The following is a 27,099-nucleotide window of genomic DNA, read 5'->3' on the forward strand; positions in this document are numbered from 1 at the left end:
TGTTCTTTACCCATCCAGAGTGTGTCTGGAAAAGGGTATGCCAAGTGACAGGAGGCACCAGCCACAAGTTCTCAAAGGCCACAGGAGAGCACAGACTGAGCTCTTGCACCTGCCGCCTCAACTCTAGACCATCTCCTCTCTACCCACCAGAGAGCAAACTTGAAACCTTGCACTGAAGGCTAGTATGGCCAATGAAGGCAACTCGCAGCCACAGCAGCTGCCCCACCTACAGCCAAGCAAGGAGATGAAATCAGACCACAGCACGGGACTCGTTTCCAGAAGTTGGCTTTACTCGGCAGTACAGAAGTCACCTGGAGCCTTTCCCACCAGACAGCAGCAGCCCAGGCTCCATCAAATCAATACTGCAGTGCAGTTTGGTCCACTGGAGAAGCCCACACGTGGTACAGAAAAGGGGGGGGGGAAGAGAGAGAAAATACTTGCACACACACCTTGCCTGTTTTGGAGTTTTGTTCTTGCACCAAGTTTTTTTTTTATTAGTATCGCCTTTAAAAACACAAAACAGTTGTGTCCCAACAGATGTAAACGGTTTGAGAAGCTTTTAGTAGGGGGGCCAGGGTGGAGGAAGAAGAGCGCACTGGGTAGAAATGCTTGCCACATGGCTACAGTTGCCATGGGCTTTAGCCAGAATGCAGCTTGCCATGACGTTAAGACTAGATGGGAAGAGGCTGCGTGGGATGAGCCCCTGGCAGATGTGCGTGGGTTGAAGGCAAGAAAATGGCCAGGAGGGCACCTCTTGCTTTCACTAAAGCACACAGACCAAAAGAAAGGGGGCGAGATGGGTGTTAGTGGTTTTGGCTTGCACCCCTCCCCACATCTAGGTCAGAGGGAGAAGTTTTAACATCTGCTTACCCTTAGCCAAGTTAGCAACAGCTTAAAAAAGTCAAGAGTGTCAGTCTCTGCCAATTTTTGACCCAGAAACCTTGTTTAACGAGTAATTAGCACATGATTATATCCAAAGAGGGGAGGAGCGTTTTACCAGTGCAGGACTCTTTTCAATCTCAAGAGATATGATTACAAAAAGCAGGCTTTACAATATTGAACTTCATATGGTGCTCACTTAAGTTCCTCTGTGTAGACACACACCCCAAACACCAGCCAATTTAGATCTCTAACTTTAAGACTTAAAAAGCACTGTTACTGCTGGTCCTCCTCTCCATAGATATCATTCTTCTTCCGCTTCATCTCTTCGAAGTCAAACTCTGATCCCATCATCCTCTTGTAAATGTCTTTGATGTCATCACATGTTGTCTCAAAGTGGGTGGTTGCATCATAGGTGCGAGAAATGAAGATCTAGGGAAAAAAGATACCAAGAAAAAAAAAGATACTCTTAAAGCCTCACCCTTCCCACCCACCCACGGGGGTTCTTTGCTTCCCGGTTCACACAAACCTGACTCTCTCTGCCCAGGTCGGTTGGCGCATACAGGTCGCTGACGATAACAAACCTAGGAAGAATGAGAAAAATCAGGTCACTCTGGGCATGTTTCTAGACTCTAGAGACACAGTATGGAAGATGGACTCTCATGTGAAACTACTTCATGTTAGGGGATTGAACCACATTTCTTCAATGTAGGAGGAAGACAACATGCATGTTGCTTGGTGGGGCCTATGGCTGATCTCCTGCTTTACTTGAAGACAGCCCTCAGTACCCAGGACCTCCAGCTGCAGCAACCGGGGAAAAGACTACGGAGACTTAAGAGCTGAGAATCTAAAGAGCGACTGGCCTCAACGGACCAATGGCCTAGCTCAGTGTAAAGGAGTGCCATGTTATGTGTTCTGCTGCAAGTGTATGCCTTGGGATGCTGCTAGGAAAACCTTGTGCACATCTTCCTACACCAAAGAGAATTGTGTGGGTCCCTCCCCAATCTCTAATCTGGAAAGTTACATAGGACTTGTGGTGCTGAGGGCTTCACAGCACCAGCCGTCAAGACCCATCACGGGCTTGATGCTTTTGTCGATTTGAATATCCAGACACACACCCACCCAAATGAACACCTCAAAATAAATGGTGCCTAGAATGTAGATGCTCAAATAGTGATGGAGATGATCAGATAACTCCCATTATGTATGGCACAGCATCGATGGCCTCCTTCCCCTGAGCAACCTTTCTTCGAGAGTTAACACGCCCTGTGCTCCCAGCTAAGATGGCCAAGACCGGAGCAGCTGAGCCCAACGGCTCCTGCAGGCTCCCTTACTTCTGTTCAATGGGCTCAAGGAGCTCTAAGGCAGGCTTGATCTCCTTTTCTGGGTCGCTCGTCTCCACAGTAGTGCTCACAATCGCGATGTACTTCCCTTGTGCTGCCACGTTGTGTGCAGATGAGATCATGCAGACATAGATGTCTAAGAGACAAAAAGGGAAAGGAGTTAGCAGCTCAAGTCAGAGACCTTTGCCTGCCCCATCCCCAGAAAAGCACAGACCAAGCGGAGCAGGAACAGACAGCACACGCTGCAGCCCAGGCCCTGTGAACAGATGGGAGAGTGCTTGCGGGGTGTGTGTGTGTGGCTCAGGCAGGAAGCCCCAGACTCAAGTGACAGGTGCAGCATGTGTGTCCTATCCACCAACAGGGAAGTTGCATCATCCTAAGAGTATCCCTTAGGATAGCCCCTATAAGTCACAAGTAGCAGCTAGTAGGAACCAGACTCATGCATGCAAAGAGCACTTCGATCCCCAAATCTAGACTCTGAGGCCTTAAGTACCAGGATTTTATCCAGCAAAGGACAGCCTTATTCTGCACTACATCCCATGGTGCCCAGGGATTTAATGAAATCTTTCTATTCCAGTTGGTCATTACACAAATTCTGTTAACTAAGAAAGAGTTTCGTAGTTCACTTTTCCCCTTTTTTCTTAGATTGTAAGTCTAAAAGGCAGGAGCTGTTATTGCCAACTGGTCTGGGAGCGTTTCCTTCAGCTGAACAAACATAATTTGAGCACTATTTGAAATAATGTGGTACAAACCCCCCCCTTCCCAGAAAACAAGACTGTCCAGTGTAGAGGCAGTAACCTGAATATGTAGCAAGAAGAGAAACAGACCAAAGTTTCTCCATCCGTTCCTGAAAAATCCATTGATGCAAGCTTGCCTCTTCTATAGAATTAGGTGCGTCTCAACAGGTACTCAACAGTGTGGTACAGTGGTTAAGGCGTTGGACTACAACCTGGGAGACCAGGGTTCTAATCCCCACATAGCCATGAAGCTCACTGGCTGACCTTGGGCCAGTCACTGCCTCTCAGCCTCATGACAACCCTATTCATAGGGTTGCCGTAAGTTGGGATCGACTTGAAGGCACTATAACGAAACAAATTACAACAGGTCTGGGCTACCTTGCTCAATGAAATGCCAATGGAACCCTAGGAAAGGTCTCCTAATCCCTGCAGGAATCCAAACTGGTTCACGCCATCTGTCAGTCTCACCTCAGACTACTCCAGGTTGCAAGGTTATTTATTTATTTATTCATTATTTATTGAATTTCTTAGTCACCCATCTGGCTGGTTATCCAGCTACTCTGGGCGACGTACAAAATAGGCATACAAATATAACAGACATTAAAAATCTAAAAACAATGACGGTAAGATCTAGACCACCCCAAAAGCCTGCCTAAAGAGCCAGGTCTTCACGGCCCGGCGGAAACTCATTATAGAGGGGGCATGGCGGAGATCATTTGGGAGGGAGTTCCACAGGGCGGGGGCCACAATTGAAAAAGCCCTCTCTCTAGTCCTCACCAGTCTGGCTGTTTTGACTGATGGGATACAGAGAAGGCCTTCTGAGGCTGATCTTGTTGGGCGGCATAGCTGATGATGCTGTAGGTGCTCCTTCAGATATTTATTTATTTATTTAATTTCATTTATAAACCGCCCATAGCCAATGGCTCCCTGGGCGGTGTACAGCATACAATAATACAGTAAGTCAGCAAAAATCACTAGATATAGGAAGGTTTTAGCCTGGCGCCGAAAGGATAACAACGTAGGCGCCAGGCGTACCTCCTCGGGGAGACTGTTCCACAATTCGGGGGCCACCACAGAAAAGGCCCTGGATCTTGTCATTACCCTCCGAGCTTCTCGATGACTCGGTACTCGGAGGAGGGCCTTAGATGTCAAACGAAGTGTACGGGTAGGTTCATAGCGGGAGATGCGTTCCATCAGGTATTGCGGGCCCACACCGTGTAAGGCTTTATAGGTCAATACCAGCACCTTGAATCTGGCCCGGAAACAAATCGGCAGCCAGTGCAAACGGGCCAGAACAGGTGTAATATGTGAGGACCGATTGGTCCTCGTCAATAATCTGGCTGCTGCGTTTTGCACTAGCTGCAGCTTCCAAACCGTCTTCAAGGGCAGCCCCACGTAGAGTGCATTACAGTAATCCAATCTAGAGGTCACTAGAGCATGAACAACTGAGGCGAGGTCGTCACCGCCAAGATAGGGGCGTAGTTGGGCTACCAAATGAAGATGGTAGAACGCATTCCGAGCCACCGAGGCTACCTGAGCCTCAAGTGACAAGGAAGGATCGAAAAGAACCCCCAAACTACGAACCTGTTCCTTCAGGGGGAGTGTAACCCCATCCAGAACAGGATGAACATCCACCATCTGTGCGGAAAAGGCACTCACTAACAGTGTCTCAGTCTTGTCTGGATTGAGTTTCAGTTTATTAGCTCCCATCCAGTCCATTATCGCAGCCAGGCAACGGTTCAGCACATCAACAGCCTCACCTGAAGAAGATGAAAAGGAGTAATAGAGCTGCGTGTCATCAGCATACTGATGGCAACGCACTCCAAAACTCCGGATGACCGCACCCAGAGGCTGCATGTAGATGTTAAAAAGCATGGGGGACAGAACCGATCCCTGAGGGACTCCACAATGGAGAGTCCAGGGTATCGAGCAATGCTCCCCAAGCACTACCTTCTGGAGACGATCCGCCAAGTAGGAGCGAAGCCACTGCCAAGCAGTACCCCCAACTCCCAACTCCGCGAGTCTCTCCAGAAGGATACCATGGTCGATGGTATCAAAAGCAGCTGAGAGATCAAGGAGAATCAACAGAGTTACACTCCCCCTGTCCCTCTCCCAACAAAGGTCATCGTACAGGGCGACCAAGGCTGTTTCTGTGCCAAAACCGGGCCTAAAACCGGATTGAAACGGATCTAGATAATCGGTTTCATCCAAGAGCGCCTGGAGCTGGCTGGCAACCACCCGTTCCAAGACCTTGCCCAGAAATGGAACTTTTGCTACTGGTTGATAGTTGTTCAAATTATCTGGGTCCAAGGACGACCTCTTCGAGGTCTCACTACAGCCTCCTTGAGACGACGAGGGACAACTCCCTCTCTCAAGGAGGCATTGATCACTTCCTTGGCCCAGCCGGCAGTTCCAGCCCGGCTAGCTTTAACTAGCCAAGAGGGGCAAGGGTCCAGTACCGACGTGGTTGCACGCACCAGTCCAAGCATCTTGTCAACTTCCTCAAGCTGCACCGACTGAAACTCATCCAACAACTGAGGACAAGACCGTGATCTAGGTACCTCAATGGGTTCAACTGTCCTAACATTAGTCGAGGTTCCTACGGATGCATGCGATTTTATTTTGGAAGTGCTCCGCAAACTCGTTGCAGTGGGCTTCAGATGACTCTGTGATATCCTGAGGGCCAGAGTGTAAAAGCCCACGTACTACCTTAAAAAGCTCCGCTGGGCAGCATAAAGATGATCTAATAGTGGCAGCAAAATAACACTTTTTTGCTGCCCTTACCGCTTCTATGTACAACTTAGTGGAGGCACTTACCAAAGCATAATTGCATCCGTCAGGAGTTCGCCTCCATCTGCACTCAAGCCTCCTCCTCTCTTGTTTCATCACTCTCAGCTCCGGGGTATACCACGGAGCTGTATGAGCTCTACATCGAAGGGGGCGTGCAGGAGCGATCGTGTCAGCAGCCCGGGTCATTTCCGTATTCCACAGTTCGACCAGGGCCTCGACAGGAGCACTAGTCTTATCAGCCGGAAAATCTCCCAGAGCCTTCTGAAAACCCAAAGGATCCATTAGTCTCCGGGAGCGGACCAACTTAATAGGTCCCCCACCTTTGCAGAGGGAAAGGGACGCCGTAAGCCTAAATCTCAGCAGGTGGTGATCTGTCCATGACAATGGGGTAGATGAAAAACACCCCACCGCCAGATCACCATCTCCATGTCCAGTGGCGAAGATCAAATCAAGAGTATGTCCTGACACATGCGTTGGTCCAGTAGAAAATTGAGACAGCCCCATTGTTGTCATGGCGGCAATGAAGTCCTGAGCTGCTCCAGATAAGACAGCCTCGGCATGGATGTTGAAATCCCCCAGTACCAAAAGTCTAGGGGATCCCAACAGCACCTCCGAGACTATCTCGGTCAGCTCAGTTAGGGAAGCTGTTGGGCAGCAAGGTGGGCGGTACACCAACAGAATTCCCAATCTGTCTCACTGGCCCATCACAAGGTGGAGACACTCCAAGCCAGTCGCCGTCTGGACAGGGTGCCTGGTGAGAAGAAAAGAACTCTTATAGACCACAGCGACCCCCCTCCCCGGCCCTTGGATCTACCACAGTGCTGAACGATATACCCGGGTGGGCAAAGCTGGGAAAGGGCAACTCCTCCCTGCTCCCCCACCCAGGTCGGCGCCCTCATCCACAATTATATCATGGACTAGGGAGGTTTTATTATATACCGACCTGGCATTTAAAAGCAGCACTTGGAGATCCGAGAGCTGGCTGATAGGACAACCCGAAATCCTGTGGATATGAGGAGAACCGGAACAAGCCACACACACGACTTGTCTGGGTCGAGTTCCCCTTAGACTGGGCCAAGACCGTATAGGGATTTAAAGGTCAAAACCAACACCTTGAATTGGGCCCAGCAACAACGGGTAACCAGTGCAACTCTTTTAGCACTGGAGTTATGTGATCTTGCCAGCGGCTGCCTGTAATCAGGTGAGCCGCCACATTCTGTAACAGTTGCAGCTTCCGGACCGTTTTCAAGGATAGCCCCACGTAGATCGTATTACAGTCATCTAAGTGAGAGGAGACCAGGGCATGTACCACCAATGGGAGCAGATGATGGGGAAGGTAGGGGCACAGCCTCCGCATCAGATGGAGTTGATACAGCGCCGCCCGGCTTACAGCCGAGACCTGAGCTTCCATGGACAGTTGGAAAATGATCCCAAGGCTGCGGACCTGGTCTTTCAGGGGCAATTGTACCCCGTTGAGCACCAGGTCCAAATCCCCTAACCTTCCCTTGTCTCCCATGAACAGTACCTCGGTTTTGTCAGGGTTCAGTTTCAGCTTAGTCCTTCCCATCCAGCCACTCACCGACTCCAGGCACTTGGACAGGGTTTCTACAGCCAACCTCGCTGAAGATTTAAATGATAGAGCTGCGTGTCATCCGCATATTGGTGACACTGCAGCCCAAATCTCCTAAAGATAGCCCCCAGCAGCTTTATATAGATGTTAAATAGCATCGGGGAGAGGATGGAGCCCTGCGGCACCCCACAGGTGAGAGGCCAAGGATCCGAAACCTTATCCCCCAATGCTACTCTTTGGTGCCTATCAGATAGGAAGGAATGGAACCACTGCAGTACAGTGCCCCCTATGACTAACCCCTCCAGGTGGTCCAACAGGATACCGTGGTAAACGGTATCAAAGGCCGCTGAGAGATCCAGGAGGACAAGGAAGGTGCTCACCCCTATCCAACGCTCTCCTCATATCATCCACCAAGGCTGTTTCAGTCCCATGTCCAGGCCTGAAACCCGACTGAAATGGATCCAGATAATCCACTTCCTCCAATTGTGCTTGCAACTGCTTCGCCACCACCTGCTCGACCGCCTTGCCCAATAATGGTAAGTTCGAGATTGGGCGAAAGTTGTTCAAATCTTGGGGATCCAAGGAGGGCTTCTTTAAAATTGGTTTTATTACTGCCTCGAGAGCTGATGGCATCAGGCCCTCTTCCAAGGATGCATTTACCACCGACTTGATCCCCTCGCCCAGTCTGTTCTTGCAGCTCATAATGAGCCATGATGGGCAAGGATCGAGTAAGCAGGTGGTTGGCCTTAAGGCTGAAAGCACCTTGTCCATTTCATCAGAGGGAAGAAGCTGGAACCGATCCCACATCACCGGAGAACCACTGGCCGACTCTGGCTCACTCACTGTATCCATAGCGTATGGAATCGTACTCTTTAGACCAGCCTTTCCCAACCAGTGTGCCTCCAGATGTTGTTGGACCACAACTCCCATCAGCCTCAGCTAGCATTGCCAATGGTCAGGAAAGATGGGAATTGTGGTCCAACAACATCTGGAGGCACATTGGTTGGGAAAGGCTGCTCTAGAGGGTTACAGGCTCTAACATCTTCACTGTAAAGGCTGCTTTAGACGATAAATTTTATCCGCAAAGTGCTTTGCAAACTCATCACAGGAGGTCTTAGAATGTCCCATCGGTTCTGAGGCAACTGGACCGACCAGGCTTCGGACCACTTGGAACAGCCTCCTGGGACAGCACTGTGCGGACGCAATAGAGGCAGCATAAAAATCCTTTTTTGCTGCTCTTATTGCCACATGATAGGCTGCTGCAGCTGCTCTAACCCATGTCCGATCATCATCAGAGCGAGATTTCCGCCACCGGCGTTCTAGCCGTCTCACCTCCCACCTCAGAGTTCACAACCGTGGAGTGTACCACGGTGCCGTCTAAGTCCTATTCAGGGGGAGATGGCATTTCAGAGCCACCCGGTCGAATGCCCCGGTGATCACCTCGTTCCACTCCTCAACCAGGGATTTGACCGGGTGTCTGTCTGCAAGGCTCCACATCAACACACATTAAGTTTTAATGACTACTATTGGAGTTGTCTTGGGTTACTCACTTGTGACCTACCACATCAACAAGAGTCCTGGTGAGGAGAGGCTGCAGGTGCTATGAGCATTCAGAAAGCTGATCACTCTCCCAACTTACCCGATTTCCGGTTAACCTGGTTCTGGGGAATGATGATCTGGCACGAATTGGCATCGTTGGTGTTCCTGATTGGGTGGCTCAAGATACAGATGACCCGGATCACCTTACCAACCTTTTTCACTCTCTCCGGGACATAGCTAGGGTCACAAATGAGCTGCTTGCAGCGGGCAACCTGCAAGGGAGGCAGCATAACGTTAGAAAACCTCCGGTTTTTCAAATTGAGCGGTGACCAAGGTTCTTCAGTAACACTAAAAAAATGTTACAGCAAAAAGCAAAACAAAACCAGCCAATATAGCTGCTGCTGCATCTCCTTGGGAAGTTACAAGGACTGCAGAGGGATGCAGCAGTGCTTCAGCCATGGACATGGGTGCTGCGGACAGCACTTCTTCCCATCCCACGCCCTGCCCTCATCAAGTCTTCAGACACCGACCTGCTGCAGTGGTCAACAAGAGTAACACCCTATGGTCAACCCCCTTCCCCTGCCCCCCAACTCTGTATTTGTCCCAGGGACTTTTCAAAGCTAGGGCATGGGGCCATATTTTCTACCAATATTTATGCCATCACCAGTTTCAACCCAGAGACTCAACAAAGGTGGAACGTTGCAACAAGAGGGAAGCATTAGCAGGACAATAAATCAACACCAGTATCTATAGGTACCAAGAGGCATTTCCCCCACAAATTTGGTTTGGAGATATATAAAGGAGAACAGCTGCACACAAGGGACGCCACTTCTATCCTCCATGCTACATGAGGGTCACATCCACGCCATGTGGAGGTTTGCTTAAATGACCTTCCCTACTTGCAGGTTAACTCTAATGGCCAGATAGGTTCCAGAGAATGGGCCATGTGAATCTGTTACAAGAAGAAACCAGAGTGTCTTTCTACGCAACAAAGAATCTTGTGGAACCTTGAATTCTTGGAGCATAAGCAGAGTCCACTTGTCAAAGCTGCTGCAAAGAATGCCAGAGCTGTCATTCGAAGAGGCATCTAGCCAAAGGAGGCCTGAATGGCTCTATTCAAGGCAATTCTGCCACTGACCAGTCATGTTTGGCCAAGTGTTATAGTGTGCTCAGAGGGACCTGCAGGCATCCCACCTTTTCAGCTCCATTTCCACATCCTCGCTTAGAAGCCGGCTAACAGCAAATAGCTTTGAGCAGATGAGAATATAAAGGAGCATTGCTGTACCTCCCCTTCCGATTTCACTCCAACCACTTTGCCATTTTCTGTGACAATCTCTTCAATTGGTTTGTTCAGCATGTAGGTTCCTCCGTAGATGGCGCTTAACCTGTCAATGAAGCAAATTTACCAAGATATCCAGTTGGTAAAGGCGGCTGATCACACGCTCCGGGGGTTGAGCCCCAACATTACCCCTGCCTCACAGTTCTGTCAACAGCAGCCACCACCACCGCGTCTTCCTGCAGTCGCTGGAACAGAGGAAGCTGCCTTACACTGAGACAGGCTGCTGGTCCACCTAGCTCAGTGTTGGCTAGAGCAGTGGTTCCCAAACTTCCCCCCCATGGACTAACTGAAAATTGCCACGGGTTTGGTAGCCCACTTAATAATTTTTCTGCCAGATGTAGCAACTGGAATGGGCTGTGCGCTTCTTTCATTTCTTGTACAGTAGGGTCCCACTCATATGGCAGGTTACGTTCCAGGCCCCCGCTGGAAAGTGGGGCCCTACTGTATTCCAGCTGCTGCGTTCCAGCTGTAGCGCGTGAGCTCCCTGCACTCCAGCTGTAACACATGATCAGCTGTAGCACAGGGAGCTCCAGCCACCGCACTCCAGCTGACAGCGATCAGCTGTAGTATGGGGAGCTCCAGCTGACAGCGATCAGCTGTAGCACGCAAGCTCCCCACGCTCCAGCTGACAGCAATCAGCTGTAGTGTGGGGAGCTCCAGCTGACAGCGAGCAGCTGTAGCACGCAAGCTCCCCACGCTCCAGCTGACAGCAATCAGCTGTAGTGTGGGGAGCTCCAGCCGCACTACAGCTGATCACCCCGCTGGTGCCACCATATTAGCGGCACGTCAAAAAGCAGGGCCCTACTGTATTACAATTTACATTCCATAGAATTCAAATTGTAACACAATATAAGAAAAATGCAATTAGAAATCAATATGAATACTTAAGGCAGACATGCCACAGACTACCCGAATGAACCTTGTGGACCACAGTTTGGAAATGCCTGGTCTACAGTTACTGATAGCTGCTCTCCAGGATCAAATCCAGACCTTCTGCATGCAAAGCATGTGCACTACTGCTGAGCTGCGGCCCTTCCCACTTCTCACTCCTCCTCCTCTCCCTACACCACCACCACCACATTGGTGCTCAGTCAATGCTGAACTGCACTGGGCAGGAGAAGCTGGAGCATGCCAGAACCCGACGACAGGCGTAGACACGTTAGCAGAGGGACCACGCTGCTAGAGCCATTTCCAATTGTCACGGCAGAGACGGGGAACCTTTTATCAGCCCAAGAGCAAGATTCCCCATAGGGAACCCTCTGGGAACGACGTGCCACTAGTGAGCGGGATCAGAGGCAAAAGCGCACAGAGCAATGGATGATGCTCATCTCTGCAAAGGATCCTACATTCCAACCATGTACAAGTGAGAGATTTCCATACGCCTCTCCATCCAGGCAAGCCAGAGGCATTGCTGCTGTTTCAGGACACATCCCAGCTGGGAAAAGACATTCAAGGAGGACATAAAGCAGGGCCAATGAAGAGAGTGCCCTGCGGAAGGGGCAACAACTCCCACCCCCCCCGGCCTGAGGTTCCTGACTCTTATGTTACAGCATGAACAGTTATCTCTGACGTTTTATGCAGGAAGTGCTGGAGAAGTCATTTCCTTGTCTTACTGTAACTGGAAGGTTTTTTACTTCAGGTATAAAAGTTTGACGAGAAAAACAAAATTGCAGCAGTGCTTTTACTTGCAGGCAACTCTGCTGGTAAGACATTGTAAGTCTTTAGGGAAACGAGCCAAGATTTCATTTATTTAAAATGGTTTCCTATTTATTTATTTATTACATTTGTATACCACCTCATAGCCAAAGCTCTCTAGGCAGTTTACAACAATTAGTTTGTCTACATCCAAGATGGTTGTACTGAGGACCAGCAGCAACTCATTTCCCTCTCCTAATTATTACCAGGCAGGTGGCCGTGTGTTCTAGCTGCAAGGTTCATTACGACGGCTGCCCCCCCAAAAAAACTCTATCAGGCAGGCAATTGCCTTTTCACATAGACACCACACACAGCTCAATGCTTCACTGAGGAAAACCATGGAAAAGGCAGCACCTCCCAACTGTTTTACAAATAGCACAGTCCCCTCCACTGGACAATGACACACAATTCCTCCACCAGCTGAATGTAACATCCCGTAGGAGTTCAACGGGAAAAGCAAGTGAAATCTGAAGCAGAATTCAAGGGTTCAAGCCCAAAGCCTATAGCACAAAGAATGAAAAAGGATTCTCTCACCTTGCAAACCCCTGGGGCAGCTCTCCCAGACCATAAAGGGGATACAGGTATGGACTTTTGCCATATCTAGCCAGAGACTCACTGTACAATTTAATCCTGTTGATTGTTTCTTGGCAAGGTTGGTCTAAGTAGCTGGGAGAGAGGGAGAGTTAGTATAAGCAACCAGTAATGACTGTCTGTTCTTCAGACACCTTGACTTTATCGCTGTCTCTGTGCATTTCCCAGTAATTCTTCCCTTACTTCTACAGCAGTTCATCTTTCTTTAAATGCTTCTTCCACCAAGTCAACCGTCAGTTATGCACTACACTGGAGACCAAAATACCCCCCCCAAGTTCCAAGATTCTCACCATAACAAGGTAAGGAAGTGAAAGCTGGTGCTGAGAGCAACAAAGTGCACAAGATGTGTGATTTCATGCTGTCCAGGATATCTGCCCATTTCCAGCTCTGCCCATAGCCTGGATTCCATTACACACAGAAGCCTGTTATCATCTTCCCTTAATGTACCTGATCTGAGAACTCTCAATAGTCATCTCTGTTCTTATAAACTTACCATCTCGGCACACAGAGGGACCACTTTGGCATTATTTATAAATTCCTATAATGCTAAATCAGTAAAAGTTCTCAAAGCAGTGTACATAAAACCAAAGGTAACACACAAAATGGGAAGTCCAGGAGAACAGAAAACTGGGTCACCTGGCAAGGGAAGCCTGTGTAAATAAAAACATTTGAGGTAAACACAGAAGACCCCTGCCTAATACATAAAGACAATGGATCCCACAAAATAGACGCTGCCACACTAAAAGCCCCATTCCTTATGGACAAATAGATGTCATGAGGGACAGCTGGCAATGCTTCTCCATCAGATCTCCAAGAACAGGCCGGAATGCATGGAGAAAGGTGGTTCTTCAGGTAGGCTGGTCCCAAACTGCTTCGAGTTTTATACACCAACAGTAACATTTGGCCCTGAAGTATATTGGCAGCCAGTGCAGATTCTTCAGCAGTAGTGTCACATGCTGTCAATAACCAGCTCTGGTCAATAGTCAGGCTGCTGCATTCTGCTCTAGCTGCAGTTTCCAAACCAACCTTAAGGGTAGCCTCGCATAGAATGCATTGCTATAATCCAGTCTTAAGGTGAGCAATGCCTGGATCATTGTGGTTATGTTATGTAGGTCCAGGAGTAGCCACAACTGTTGTACCAACCAAAGATGGAAAGAAGCACTTACAGCCACTGAAGCTACTCGAGCCTCAAGCGACAAAGATGGATCAAGAAGAACTCCAAGTCTGCAGATCTGCTCCTTCTGAAGGAGTGCAACCCTGTCCAGAACAGGCAACTGATCTCTCTTTCAAACATGGGAGATTAGAAAAGACAGCCACTTACTCATCAGTTCTGTACAGTGCAAGGGCATGGCCTGTAAAATCTATGACATCCTGGCCCAGGTCGAACTTCTTGTACACATCACGCATTGTATTCTTCTTGGGATCAACACCTTCGAAAGTGCGGGCATCATTCTCGTCAAAATTGGCAACATACACTAAGAATTTCCTGAAGCGTCTTTTCTCAAACAAGCCCATCAGACCTATAAAACCAAGAGACTGTCAGATCAGGGAACGTACCTTTGCCCCAACTGTGAAGTTAAGCCTTCTGCTTCCTATCATCAAGTTCTTCTGGATCCAGAAAAAGGGGGATTTCAGCACTATGTTACTGAACTTGAACTGGTGACAACACTGGCTCAGTTCAGGTAAGCCTCTAAACCATGGTTTGGAGAAGCATCTAAACTGAGCCACCAACGGCCCAGAAGACAAGCCAAAATGGAATTTTATTCTCACATGCACCAAATCCAATGTAGACTATTTGACAAATCCCAAAGAATTCTGAGTTTGTTGCAAGCTCTTCCAGGGGAGAGAAAAAATGGTCAGAACCAGGCTTTAAGCTGGGACCTTCATCAGTTCAGTTTTCCTGACTTCTCCTCCTCAGAAAATACTCAGCTGAATTTAACACACCATTTTCTTCCTTGCGCACCAGCAAAACACATAGTATTTAAGAGCGGCTGTCTACATATATGTGACGGTTACGTTGTTGAATTTGCATCCTTTCGGCCTTTACGTTTGGTTCTCGAAGACTGCTATGCCTGATTGAGAAATGCAGGCCAGTGTGTTTTATACCAACAGCATTCCTGCTGGAGAGCTCCACGCTAACAATTCCTTCTACCGGTTGAAGGATAAACCTTGTTTGAAGCCCTGCTGATTTGTTCAACGAAGCTTGCCTCACAATTCTGAAAGGGTGGGCTTAAACCAAGAAAGACCATCTGTCTTACTTAGCTTAGGGGTTTATACCAACGTGAAAGATCCTCTAAGTTACAGATTGCCAGCAACTGAACCTGTGCCTTATGCATGCAAAGCAAATGCTTTAGCACCAAATGACATGCCCCAAGTCTTAGAATTATTGGAAGGTGCAAATAGGCAGGCAGATAGGAGCGATCGATGGTAACTGTACTCATGAAGACCAACGCTACTGGACTTCCGGGAAGGGTGACTTCGCTTGTGCCTGCTTTTGAGACGGGCTCCCGCCTCAGAAGAAGCTTTTTCAGATATAAATGTCAGAACATTTTTTTTTTTGACTGATGAAATTTCTCCCGGGCAGGGAGAAACGTAGAGATCAACCTCAAAAGCCTGTTTTTGTTGGGAGGACTGGATTTCATTAATTTATGAGAAAAGGTCCAGCCAGCAATGCCGGACGGACTTCCGAACAAGCTCTATCTGATTAATGCGACATGTTTATCTTTTCTTCAAAGAGAAAATGGACTAACAGGCAAGCACCCTTCTTTCTATCTTTTTTTTTACTTGGTTTAAATTGTTGCAGCAAAAAGAGATTTGTCAAATGAATCAGCTTTAAAGAACTTCTGGGTGAGCTATAACTCTTCTCTGTTATTCACGAAATTAACAGCTTATCTCTGCTTCTATTGCAAAAAGCTGTTCTGGAAGTGCATTCTAAAGATATAAACAGAAGAGGGATTTCTATTCCGAGGAGAAAAAAATAAAAAATATGAACTTTGGAACATTATATTGACTGGGACCATTCTCTTTTTGGTCTATTTTATTTTGACGAATCTGCTTCTTCACGACGCCACTAACTGTTTTGATGCTGGGAACTAAATTTGTTTTGTATTCTTGAACATAGAGAGATAAGGCAGGCTGCTCTGTTTATACTGTGATGTCATCAAGCCTGGAATATTAACCCAATTGTTGCTGAAATAAGAAGTGGTTCTTCTTTATTTTTGTTTTGTTTTGTTTTCGTGGTTTTAAAAATGGCAATCAAGAAAGTGGCTGAGAATCTGGAAGTAACTATGTTTCAGAAAATAATGGATGAGATTGAGATAACGAAACAAACCCTGCGACAGGGCAGTAAGGAGCTGAAAATGGAACTGAGCAAAATGACGCAGGAGCTTAAAGAAATAGGGGATCCTGTGAGAGAGGAGAATGAGATCAGAGATGAGAAAAGACAAAATAAAGGGAAGATACAAGCCCTGGAGATTGGAACAAATGTGGAATTGGAAAAAGATCTGGAGTTTATGGATATTAGAAATAAAATCTACTGTTTGGAATTTAACGTTATCTCTGAAGAAATTAATGAAGATATTAGAGATAAAGTTATCAATGGCTTGGATAATTTTCTGGACTGGAATGACGTGATGGAGCTTGATGTAGAGAAAATCTATGGAATTAACTGCAGCCATGTGACAATGGAAAAACTCTCAAGAGATGAGCCAGTGCATTTTGTAAAAAAGAAGAACAGAGATATGACTTTACAACAATATTTCAGCAACTTATTCAGAATCGATGGCAAGAAAATATTTGGGATAGAGGAAATTCCCATCAGACTCTTATTATATGACTATGGCTATGACAGCAAGATTATTAGGGAATACTGATAATGGAAGATTGGACACTGAAATTACTGGACTTAACAGGACTATTGAAGATGGAAGATGGAATTAATATGGATAATGGAATAATGGCTATTGAAATTATTGGACCTAACAGATTTTGATGAGATGGATTAATCGATATGTTTATTTGGACTATGGTTATGACAATAAGATTATTATTATTATTAACGAGATGGATTAATCGACATGTTTATTTGGAGAAAAATTGATAGATATATTTCTTAAAGAATTGAAACCTCTCTTTGACTTTTTGTGGAAAGAATAAAGTAATGTTTATGAGATTTGATGATTAATTAAGATAACTACTGGAGGAAAGTGATTTTATAATATAATTTAAGAGACAGGATTGTTATATATTGTAGACCTATAACTGATCTGCGACAAATGGGAAGTCAACATTTTATTTTTTTGTTTAATCATTTTTGTTTTGTTTTGTTTTTTGTCTTTGAATGTTTTATGATTTTGTTTTGTTTGTTTTATGAAAATTTGAATAAAAATTATTGTAAAAAAAAAAAAAGACCAACGCTACTGTACCGCATAAGCTTTTCTAAGTTTATTGCTAGCTTATGGAATGGTATAGTGGTTAAAGTGTTGGACTAGGACCTGGGAGACCAGGGTTCGAATCCCCACACAGCCATGAAGCTCCCTGGGTGACCTTGGGCCAGTCACTGCCTCTCAGCCTCAGAGGAAGGCAATGGTAAACCTCCTCTGAATACTGCTTGCCATGAAAACCCTATTCATAGGGTCGCCCATAAGTCGGGATCGACTTGAAGGCAGTCCATTTCCATTTCATGGAATCATTAATACATAAGGTAGGGACGGTCACTGCACAGATTGCTTATAATGAGGCAAATTCAGGGAGGCTAAGTCTATGAATGGCTATTTGCTAGAAGTGGAAAGCCTCTAATTGCTTAGTGACAGACTGGAGATGGCCGATTGGGGCATCTGGCCAGCAACTGCTGGGAGAGTGAATAAGCAAAGGAAGGGCGCCATTGTAGAGCATCTGCTTTGCATGAAGAAGAGCCCAAAAGACATCTCCAGGAAGCGCTGGGAGAGATTCCTGCTGACACCCTGAAGCACTGCTGCCCGCCCACCCCCTGAGCTAGCAGGACCAGTGGTCTGACTCGGTATACGGCAGAGGCCTGTGTTCCTAACTGGCAAGGCAGTTCTTCTCTGCTACACTGTGAGAAGTGACAAACATTTTTCTAAGGCATGACAAGCTACGAATACTCTGGCTACTCTGCAGATAGAGAGATTTCATATATTCAGTTCAAGTCTGCCGCACAAATCCATGCATTTCTGATGAAGTCATATGAGCAACTTCCAGGAACTATAGAGTCAGACTCTCTTCATTTCTACACTTTGAACAAAACACTAGTACACATCCCTCAAACATTCCTGGTAAGTACAAGGAAGCTCTAGGAATCTCGGGCACCACGTCTTAGAGATCCAAGAGAAGTACAGAGAAAGCTCCTTCCGCTTACTGGATGCCAGGGCTTCTGCCTCAGTGGAAGGAACTTTGTAGATCTTTCCTCCTTTGTAGACAAAGCTGCCTTCAATCACTTTGAAGTCCAGGTAACGAGTGACTTCTGTGTACAGCAACATCTTAACCAGCTGGCCTGGAACCAAAACAAGGGCAATGAATGCGAGTCAGCTGGAGGCCACGTGCTAGAGGACAGGCGTAGACTTGAGAGGCTGAAGGGAGATGGTGGGGTGCTACAAACTCACTAGAAGGTGAAGGACTTTGGATGACCAGTCAACTGTCTATTTGCTGGTTCAAGAAAATGATGGCCTAAAGATGCCCTTGAGTACACATTTGTAAGCATTGCTTACAAAACCACATGCCTGATTATTTTTTTTTATTAAAAAAAGCAGGGGTGGCACAGAATTCTGAAACTTCAGCTACAGTCAAGCCGACAGTTACATTACAGCAGAACCCAAGGTCTCGGCCTGCTCTTATTCATATGAAAGTCAGCCCTGCAAGTGCCCTAAACTTGGCTTAACTCTTAAACTCTGGGTGGGCGACCTGTGGCTCTCCAAATGTTGCTGGACTACAGTTCCCATCATCCCTGACCACTGGGTATACTGGCTAGGGCTGATGGGAATCCAACAACATCTGGAGGTCTCCACAGCAGCTAAGTAGAAAACCCAACATGGCTTGTAAGAGGCAGTGGTAGCATTAAGCCCCTTACCGGAGGGAAAGGCTATCAAAGGTTTTGACCAGGATCAAACTTCTCTGTGGATGGACGACACAATGAGGCGCTCATCTCACAGCATCCCACACAAGCAAGCAACATTGTACCCCTTTGGAATGGCACTTCCATGAAGGTACGTAGGGCCCGTTTTAAAACGGATGCTATACAAACACTTCAGCTATGGCATAGCTTGCCCAAGAGCAGATCCTTTGGGCTAAGTGGACCCTAGCACTGTTGGGAAAGTGAAAAGGATAAACCAAGAAGCAGGCACCCGCATATCACACAAATCCACAAGGATTTGCTGAAAGACTGACATGCAGGGGACAGCAACATCCCCCAGGTATTTGAGGCATCAAGATAAAGAGGAGGAAGTCCACAGTTTTTTATTTCAGACAGGGGAAGGCCCCCAAGGAAGATGCCAGCCACTCACCATTAGCCATCAGGAACTTGGGGATCAAGTCCACATTCCAGTCTCTTCCTCGGCCCATGGACTCCGGTGGAGATCCTGGCAGGTTAAACCTTTTGTACAACTGTAAGAACAAAAGGTGGTAACTAGGACTGTGGTTATGCCCACAGGAAGGGGGTGGGGGTGTCTATCGACAATGAAAACTGCTTCATCCCCAAGGCCTTCATTACAATATGGGAGTGTGATGACCGAGCACCAGTCCCTTCGCACTCTTCACCGTCCCAGGAGCCAATTCCCCATCAAGGGTAAGTGATCCTGGCAAAATATCCTCACAACAACCCTGCAGTGTAGGTAGACTGCCACCACCCCTTATACTGGTTAACCACCTGGAGCCCAGGAGAAGCTCAGAGCCCAGGAAACTTGCCAGGGATCCCAAGAGTCAAGAGCCAAACAGGCACTCCTTGCTCTGAAGCCTTAGGCAATCACCCAAAAATGCACAGTAGTCATGGTCAGTGGCCAAGGTACCAGGTTCAGAACTACCCTTCTCCTGAAATGAACACACACTGGTAAATAGAAGTAACTTTATTAAAGAATAAGAGGTGCACAGTTACAGCAACAAATGATTCCTTAAAATCCACACCCAAAAGGGGCAAGGTAAATCAAAGGAGAGTTCAGTCACAACAGAAAAACAAGAAAGCTATCTAAACTAGCCTAACACTTACATAGAGGCACTCAGTTGTATAGCCCACCCCTCCTCAGAGAGATAAACAGTCAGGATAGTTGATGGCAAATGAAACCTCTCCAGGCAACATCAATAGGCATGATGGGACCCAGAAGAGGAACAAAAATTGAGGTTTGAGCCCCCATATTTATGGCAAAATCCCCAGCAACAGACCAGAGCTAATTATCCAATCAGGGGACTTCTTCGTGAGGTAAGAGCCCATCAATCAGGGAGTATTCTCCCTGAAACTTCCCAGACTACATGGCCTTGATGGCGCCAGGCCTTTGCTGATAAGCAGGTGTGTAGCTAAGCTTCCTTGATTATCCTCAGCTAGGCCATAAAACTGCCGAATCACGGTTCTAACACAGAGGCCAACTTTTAGCAAAGATGCAATCCCACAATTCCTTCCCACAAAGCCATTTTAAATCCAGGTTTTCATGACAGGGAGAAAAACCAGGAAGAGTACTTAGAGAGTGTAAAATACAGAGGAATCCTGAAGCAAGGACTTCCAGCTCAGCAGGGTCCCCAAGATCAGCCTCCACCCAATTCTTCTGTATACCAACCCTCTGTTGTTATTCCCAGATGCCATGCTGGGACTTTTGGGGGTACTCCTGGGATATACCGTTGCCGTTAGAGGCTACAGCGCCCTCTGAGGTGAACAGTGCTTTCTACTAGCTTTGTCTGGTAGGCCAGTTTCAGCCATACTATTTATTAACTTGATTACAATTGTGCTTTATGTGGGGCTGCCCCTGGGCCTTGCCTGGAAGCTCCAGCTAGCGCAGAATGCAGCAGCTAGACTGCTGATGTGGGAAAATGGCGGACGGCTCTGTTAAAATATCTCTCTGGCTGCCCAGATGCCACTGGGCTGAGTTCAAAGGTTCTTGAATTAATATACAAAAGCCCTGAACAACTCGGATACCTTAAGGACTGCGTGAGCCCTTGCATCTCAGCTCAGTCACTGGGATCATCCAGAGGCCCGACAGTCTTCAACTACAAGTAAGGCATCCTTGCGGCTAATCTTCAGGGGTCTCTTGAACACCTTTTTAAGCTTACAGGTCTATTCAGTTGTGACATTTTCTTAAGCTGAGCCAGTCATTTTGATGATTGTTCTTTGGATGCCCGGGCCAGCGCAAGAGAGGAGGTCTGACAGACACAGGGAGGGATGCAAGCCGCAACCACTGCACTCTTTAGCCCGGCTGGGTCTTTACCTGCCCCACACCTGATGTCATACATGACATCAGGTGTAGGGCAGGTGTGCATGGCTTGGCCAAGACAGCCTCATGGGAGAAATACGGGCATTCTGGTGGGCCTAATTAGTTCTGGACGCTGGAGCTTCCTCACCCCTGTTCAAAAACACACTCCTGATGCCCCCTCTTCCTTTTCAGTCCCTTCCTCAAAAGCAGACTTTTCCCATGAAGCCTTTGGAAGCTCTCCTTAGACTTTATGCTCTACCATAACATGGCTACGTACACGAAACTGAAATAATGCACATTTTCCTTATTTCCACCATCTTCCCTCCCTTTCCAGTTGTCTCCTGTGATGAATTATAGGTTGCCATCTCTCTGGGCCCTCTTGAACTCTGCAGAAAGCCCTGCACAATGGTGGAGCTCTAGTGTTTTATGAAGGATGCTCCTTCTCACAAGGGCAAAGTACCAGCCATATACTTTTGCAAGTGAACCAAATTTATATTAATCCCCGCTGCATTTACTCAAACCCCCATCTTACCAGCCACGCCTCAGCGGCAACCTATGATTTAAATCGGGTGGCGAACCTACGTCCCTCCAGATTCCCAACACCCACCTGCCCCAGTCAGCACGGCTTGGGATGATGAAGAGCTGTAGTGAAGAACGCCTGGAGGACACACAGGCTCCCCACCCATTTTAACTGGTACACTTGGGGCAGGGACAAAGTAAAGCAGTTCTGTGTACGCTGATGGTGCGGATAGAATGCTCTGTCTATTTCCAAAAGAGAAACGAAGCAGAATGTGAGTGTTCATTCGCGTAACACCTGGGGTACTCACATCTTCCAGGGGTGTAATCGATGCACTTTCACCTCCATAGTAAGCGTTGCGATCCATGTGGAGAACCTTCTTTCCATTCACAGACATAATGCCAGAGAGAATGCATTCCTGCGTAAGAGAGAAACAGCCACCGTTAACCCAGGGAAGCCCTCAGGTTTTATCCCTTTATTCGAGATGTACAAGAGCTTCCATGAGATGGGGGGGGCGACTTCCCTTGGGGAAAGGCCATAGCTCAGGGGCAGAGCGCCTGCCTTGCATGCAGAAGGACCCAAGTTCAATCCCTGGCATCTCCAGGCAGGGCTGGGAGGGACCCCTGCCTGAAACCCTGGAGAGCCTCTGCCAGTCAGTGCTGACAATACTGATCTAATGGACCACTGGTCTGATTCAGTACAAGGCAGTTTCCTCTGTTCCCATGAACCACCACCCTGTGCTAGTTTCAACCAAGACATCTCGCAGTGACTCTGCCAATTTGCTGCAACAGAAAATGTGGACTTGGGAACAGAAGACTAGCATGGGAAGCAACTAGGGAGGGTGCCAGATGTCACTTATTAACCACCTTCTTGCAGAAAACCTGCATCAAGGTGGAATCCTTTAGCAGGTACTTTATATAAAACGGCATTCAAAGCCAATCGAAAGACTGACGGCTCTGAACTCCCGGATCCACAAACAAAAAACCTGCAGGTATATTAAAGCCATGATACAGGGCAAACATATAAGCTAATGCAACCACATAAGGCACGTGATGAATGTACAGTCCATCTGCTAAGATGGGAGAACACTTGTTTGCTTTAGAGTTGACACCAAGTAGCAGACTACGCTGTTTTCTACGAACGTTTCACCAAGAAGAAGGCTGCCGAGACAGACCTGCTCAAATATTCCAGAATGTATTCCAACGGCTTGAAATATCAGGCTGCCAATGTTGCAAAGCTACCCTGCCCAAAGCAAGGGAGGTTTCCAGAGGTGTGGCTCTGTCGATGAATGAGTGGGTAGGGAAGGAGAATCAGTCACATGCCCAGTCACTTCCACTTCCTTTAGCAACTGACATCTCCCAAGTTCAGTTCTGGCTTTCCCCTGCCCAGAACCTAAAGCAGGAAGCTGGTGGTCAGGCTGGGGATGGGAGGGGGGGGGGAGAAAGCGGGGGAAATGTAAAGTAAAATTTGCATGTGTAGCTGGGAGGCAGCTCTTCACACGAACACCATCTTCTCTAGAATCATAAATTATTCCAGCAGTGCTGCCTGCCCAGATCACAGCTGCCAGGAGCCAGAGGAGATTGCAGAGAAATGGGCTATTTTCTCTGGGACAGCCAGTGTGGTGTAGTGATTAGAGTGCTGGACTACGACCTGGGAGACCAGGGTTCAAATCCCCACACAGCCATGAAGCTCACTGGGTGACCTTGGGCCAGCCACTGCCTCTCAGCCTCAGAGGAAGGCAATGGTAAACCCCCTCTGAATACTGCTTACTATGAAAACCCTCTTCATAGGGTTGCCATAAGTCGGGATCGACTTGAAGTCAGCCCACTTCCATTTTTTCGTTTTCTCTGGACTGACGTCTTCATTGTCAGCCAAATCTGCCTGCAACTTCTCTCCCCTTCCTCTGGAAAGAGATGTTTGGAACCTGGACTGTTTTGCTAATTCCAGAAGAGACAGCCCTTCCACACTAATACCCCTAATTATAGTGTACAATTTGTGTGTTCATTGTCAGCAGCTGTGGGAGCCAACATGGCTGAAAAGCAGGGTGTGATAGTATAATGTCTGTCTACCCAAAGCCCAGTGGCTTCTAGTTTTGTTGAAACTAATGAAAAGAATGCAACAGGGGTACAACTTGTCATTTTGCTTAATTCTAACCCTTTGCATAGTCCTGCCTTGAAGCTGCTTTTACAGGACTGAAGGATTCAAGCCTTTGAGCAATTTGGAGCCATCATCCCCCTCATTTCCTCCACAACAGATTTACAAGATGGCACATCAAAGGTTAACATGACAAAGTCAGCCAGTGCTGTTGGTTAATAATGGGCAAGGAAGATCCTGCCTACATGTTCTTGGTTGGTTCAGTGCCCAGTCTCAGAAACTTGAAAATCTAGATTTACTTAAGGATCAGCTCTCCCAAACCTAGCTGCTGTAGCTTACTGTAGCAGTGCCTCAGTTTTTGCCACAATAGTCCATTTTGCCAGCTTGGTTCAGGAAGGCTATAATCTGAACAGACCCAGGCAGCAGAGATGCCAATCCGTGTGGTGCCAAGAGGGTGCCCAGAAGCACACTGGCTTCAAGGGTCTCCACTTACTCCACTAAGTGCTTGCAAGTAAGTCTTGTTGAGCCAAATGCAACGTGCAACCAATACACAGGCTGAAAGGTTTTCAGTTGAAGAGTGGAAATAGGCCAAGAAGGACAGATCCAAGTATGTATTCCTAGCTTTGCAGCATACACTACAAAAGGTTAGATATTTAGATGTTGTAATAGTGCACTTGCTTATATTCATTAAGTGTTAAGGTATCTCAAAGCCTTTCACAATTACAAGCCTAACACCCAAACATCTTGGTCATCAGAACATGGTTATATAAAAGGACAACAACAAAATTCATTGCTGGAAGAAAATTCACTGAACAAAAAATTCACTGAGCAAGACATGATAGCAGCTCTCAAGTAGAAAATACAAGTTCTCTTGGCCTCATCAATGAAGTTAAGAATCTGTGTTTCGTTTGCCAACGTTATGGTGGCTAGGACAGTTTTACAGAGAAAGTGGTGGATATTCCCACTTGTGATAGAGCTTTCTCTAGAATCTGATCAAGGCCACTAGATAAGACAGCATTATGGTTAGCTGCTTGTCTGAAGTGCAAGCAAGAGGTTTTCCAAGGAAGTAGGTTGTTGGTGTGACTAAGGTACCTGGAGGTGGCCCAAGCAATGAACTGGTACACTGTTCAGCCCAAGTTTGCAACACTAGATTAATGTTATTACTGTGACAGGTTCTGAGATTAATGCTGCAATCCTAACCCCATTTACCTAGGAGTAAGCCCACTGATTTCAACAGGACTTGCTTCCAAGTAGACATTGTTAGGATTGCGCTATAGATTACTGTACGCCAGAGGTAGCTAACCTGTGGCCCTCCGGATGTTGTTGAGCTGCAGTTCTCATCACCCCTTACCAATGACCATGCTGGCCAAGGCTGATGGGAGCTGGAATCCAGCAACACCTGGAGTGTCACAAGTTAGCTATCTCTGCTATACACAGTGGCATTAGGAACTACACATATGGAAAGGTAGCTCATTTTCTGCTATTCCAACTAAGCAGTAATAGTTAAGCTGTTATAGCATAAAAATGTTATGCCACATGCAACTTTTATTCACTGATCCCTTGAACAACCTCTTATATAACCCAAGTGCAGTTTAAAAGCACATGGGCAAAATGTAAACTACTGATATTTAGATTCTGAATAAGTCTTGCATCTACCAGGCCAACAGATCAAAAGCAAATGTACTTCTAATCACATTTCAAAGTTATATGCAAGCTCACATTATGTTTAAGATCTGACAAGATTTCTCCCTCATTGTACCTAGCAGAGTCGGTTCTATGTGGCTCTCAGAGCTTTAGCAAACTTTCCAAACGGGCCACATTTGTTGTAATCCCATATTTCGTAGAGATCTATAAGCTTCCATCTGGGACTCCTTGACTACATTATATATGCTTTAGCCAGCTTTCACATTTTTGCCCACCATGGCAAGTGTGACAATGCTTCAAGGTGAAAAGCTGGGTGGGGATAATCCCAGCGGCTACATGGCATTCCCTGCCTCCCTCTGCAGCTCCGAAGTTGAGAGGAAGGATGGGGGTTGTTTCACAGCAGTGCTATACACCTGGAGCCCCTCAATGATGCCAGGCCAAAATGGCAAGCCCACCTTTCTTCTTCCAGAACAGGAAGGGAGCAGGGACTTCCTTGGCTGAGGTGCTCTGCACCCAGGGCACTGGGCCAAGCTAGAATGCTTTTTGCCTGCTGGCCACACAGCGGCTCAGCCGACAGCAGAGGGACAGGGACCTGGCAACCGCAAGGCTACCAAGGCCAGCCAAAAATTGTGGATCTCTGTACTTTACAGTTTTGGACAGTCAACTTATGTAAATGATTTTCTTTTTCACTGGAGAAGGAAGTGCTAGCTACAAAATGCATTCACTAACAATTAGAGATGTGAAGTAAAGGTAAAGGTGTCCCCGCACTTATAGTGCGAGTCGTTTCCGACTCTTAGGGTGATGTCTTGCGACATTTACTAGGCAGACCATATATATGGGGTGGGATTGCCAGTTCCGTCCCCGGCCTTTCTTTACCCCCCAGCATATGCCGGGTACTCATTTTACCGACCACGGATGGATGGAAGGCTGAGTGGACCTCGGCCCCTTTTACCGGAGATTCGACTTCCTCCTTCCATTGGAATTGAACTCCGGCTGTGAGCAGAGCTTCGGCTGCGTTACCACCGCTTACCACTCTGCACCATGGAGATGTGAAGGCCCAGAAAAAACCAGAACCCCCCCCCTTTTCTCAGTTCTTTTTATGGGAATGGATGCTTTATGTCTGCTTGACACTGTGGAGGACTAGCGAAGGCAAATAATTTTCTTTGTTATTAACGCTTATGGTTTCTTCTGATTTTTTTTAAATTGTTTTTTTGCCTGCTCCTCATAAAGTGGCAAAACGAAAGAGGTTCCTTACAGTTCAGGAGCTTGTAGATCCATTTGTTACCAGGGCTGTGGAGTCGGTATGTCAAACTTTTGACTCCTCCTCCTCCTCTATTTTTCTACTGTCCAACTCCAACTCCTTCATAAATGGCAAATGTACATTAATTTATTAATATTAATATTAAAATATTAATTTTATTTGAAGCCGGAGTTGGTACATTTCTACCGACTCGACTCCACCCAAACTTGCTTCCGACTCCAACTCCACAGCCCTTTTTGTTACCAAAAAAAGTAAAAAATTTAAAAAGTAAATTCAATTTGTAATAATTGTTTGAATAAAATGTATTTTTAATATACCAAATGTGATAATTTTATTGCATTTTTTCAATTTTTCCAAAAATTTCCATCTTTTTCTGAAAAGATTTCCAAAAATTTTACATCTCTACTAACAATGCATTTATAAAAACTACTACATTTCCCTGGGCTGCTACTCTAGCTACAATAACCTCCTTCACTTCTAAGTAATGCCTCGAGACCCAGGAACCAGCAAGTCAGTTTAATCTGTACTATATGTTTTATACAACACTGCTACTGTTGGAAGTCTCTACCGAGTCAGCCATCAAATGTAGAAAGTGCTGTGGGCTGAAGGACACTATAGTCAGATTCTTGCTATGGCACTGCTAGTAAGCTGTCTCTGACACCTAAGCATTCCAGCCTAGCTCTGTGCCCATGAAC

At 46.8% G+C, this 27,099-nt stretch overlaps 1 protein-coding gene across 1 annotated transcript in view; it reads right to left on the reverse strand.

Annotated features, from left to right (window-relative positions):
• Window positions 1-269: 269 nt before the first annotated feature.
• The window catches only part of GDI2 (GDP dissociation inhibitor 2), a 36,186-nt gene continuing 9,356 nt past the window's right edge, over window positions 270-27,099 (reverse strand). Inside the window, exons 2-11 of the mRNA XM_061638054.1 lie at window positions 21,716-21,823; window positions 18,999-19,098; window positions 17,858-17,992; window positions 13,805-14,003; window positions 12,427-12,558; window positions 10,144-10,243; window positions 8,959-9,130; window positions 2,214-2,358; window positions 1,409-1,463; window positions 270-1,311 (exon numbers count right to left, since the gene is read on the reverse strand). Coding sequence (XP_061494038.1) covers window positions 1,156-1,311; window positions 1,409-1,463; window positions 2,214-2,358; window positions 8,959-9,130; window positions 10,144-10,243; window positions 12,427-12,558; window positions 13,805-14,003; window positions 17,858-17,992; window positions 18,999-19,098; window positions 21,716-21,823 — 1,302 coding nt within the window. The 3' untranslated portion in view covers window positions 270-1,155. The remainder of the gene's footprint in view (window positions 1,312-1,408; window positions 1,464-2,213; window positions 2,359-8,958; window positions 9,131-10,143; window positions 10,244-12,426; window positions 12,559-13,804; window positions 14,004-17,857; window positions 17,993-18,998; window positions 19,099-21,715; window positions 21,824-27,099) is intronic.

The sequence above is a fragment of the Rhineura floridana genome, chromosome 8 (genome assembly GCF_030035675.1).
Source record: "Rhineura floridana isolate rRhiFlo1 chromosome 8, rRhiFlo1.hap2, whole genome shotgun sequence".
NCBI classification, from domain to species: domain Eukaryota; kingdom Metazoa; phylum Chordata; class Lepidosauria; order Squamata; family Rhineuridae; genus Rhineura; species Rhineura floridana.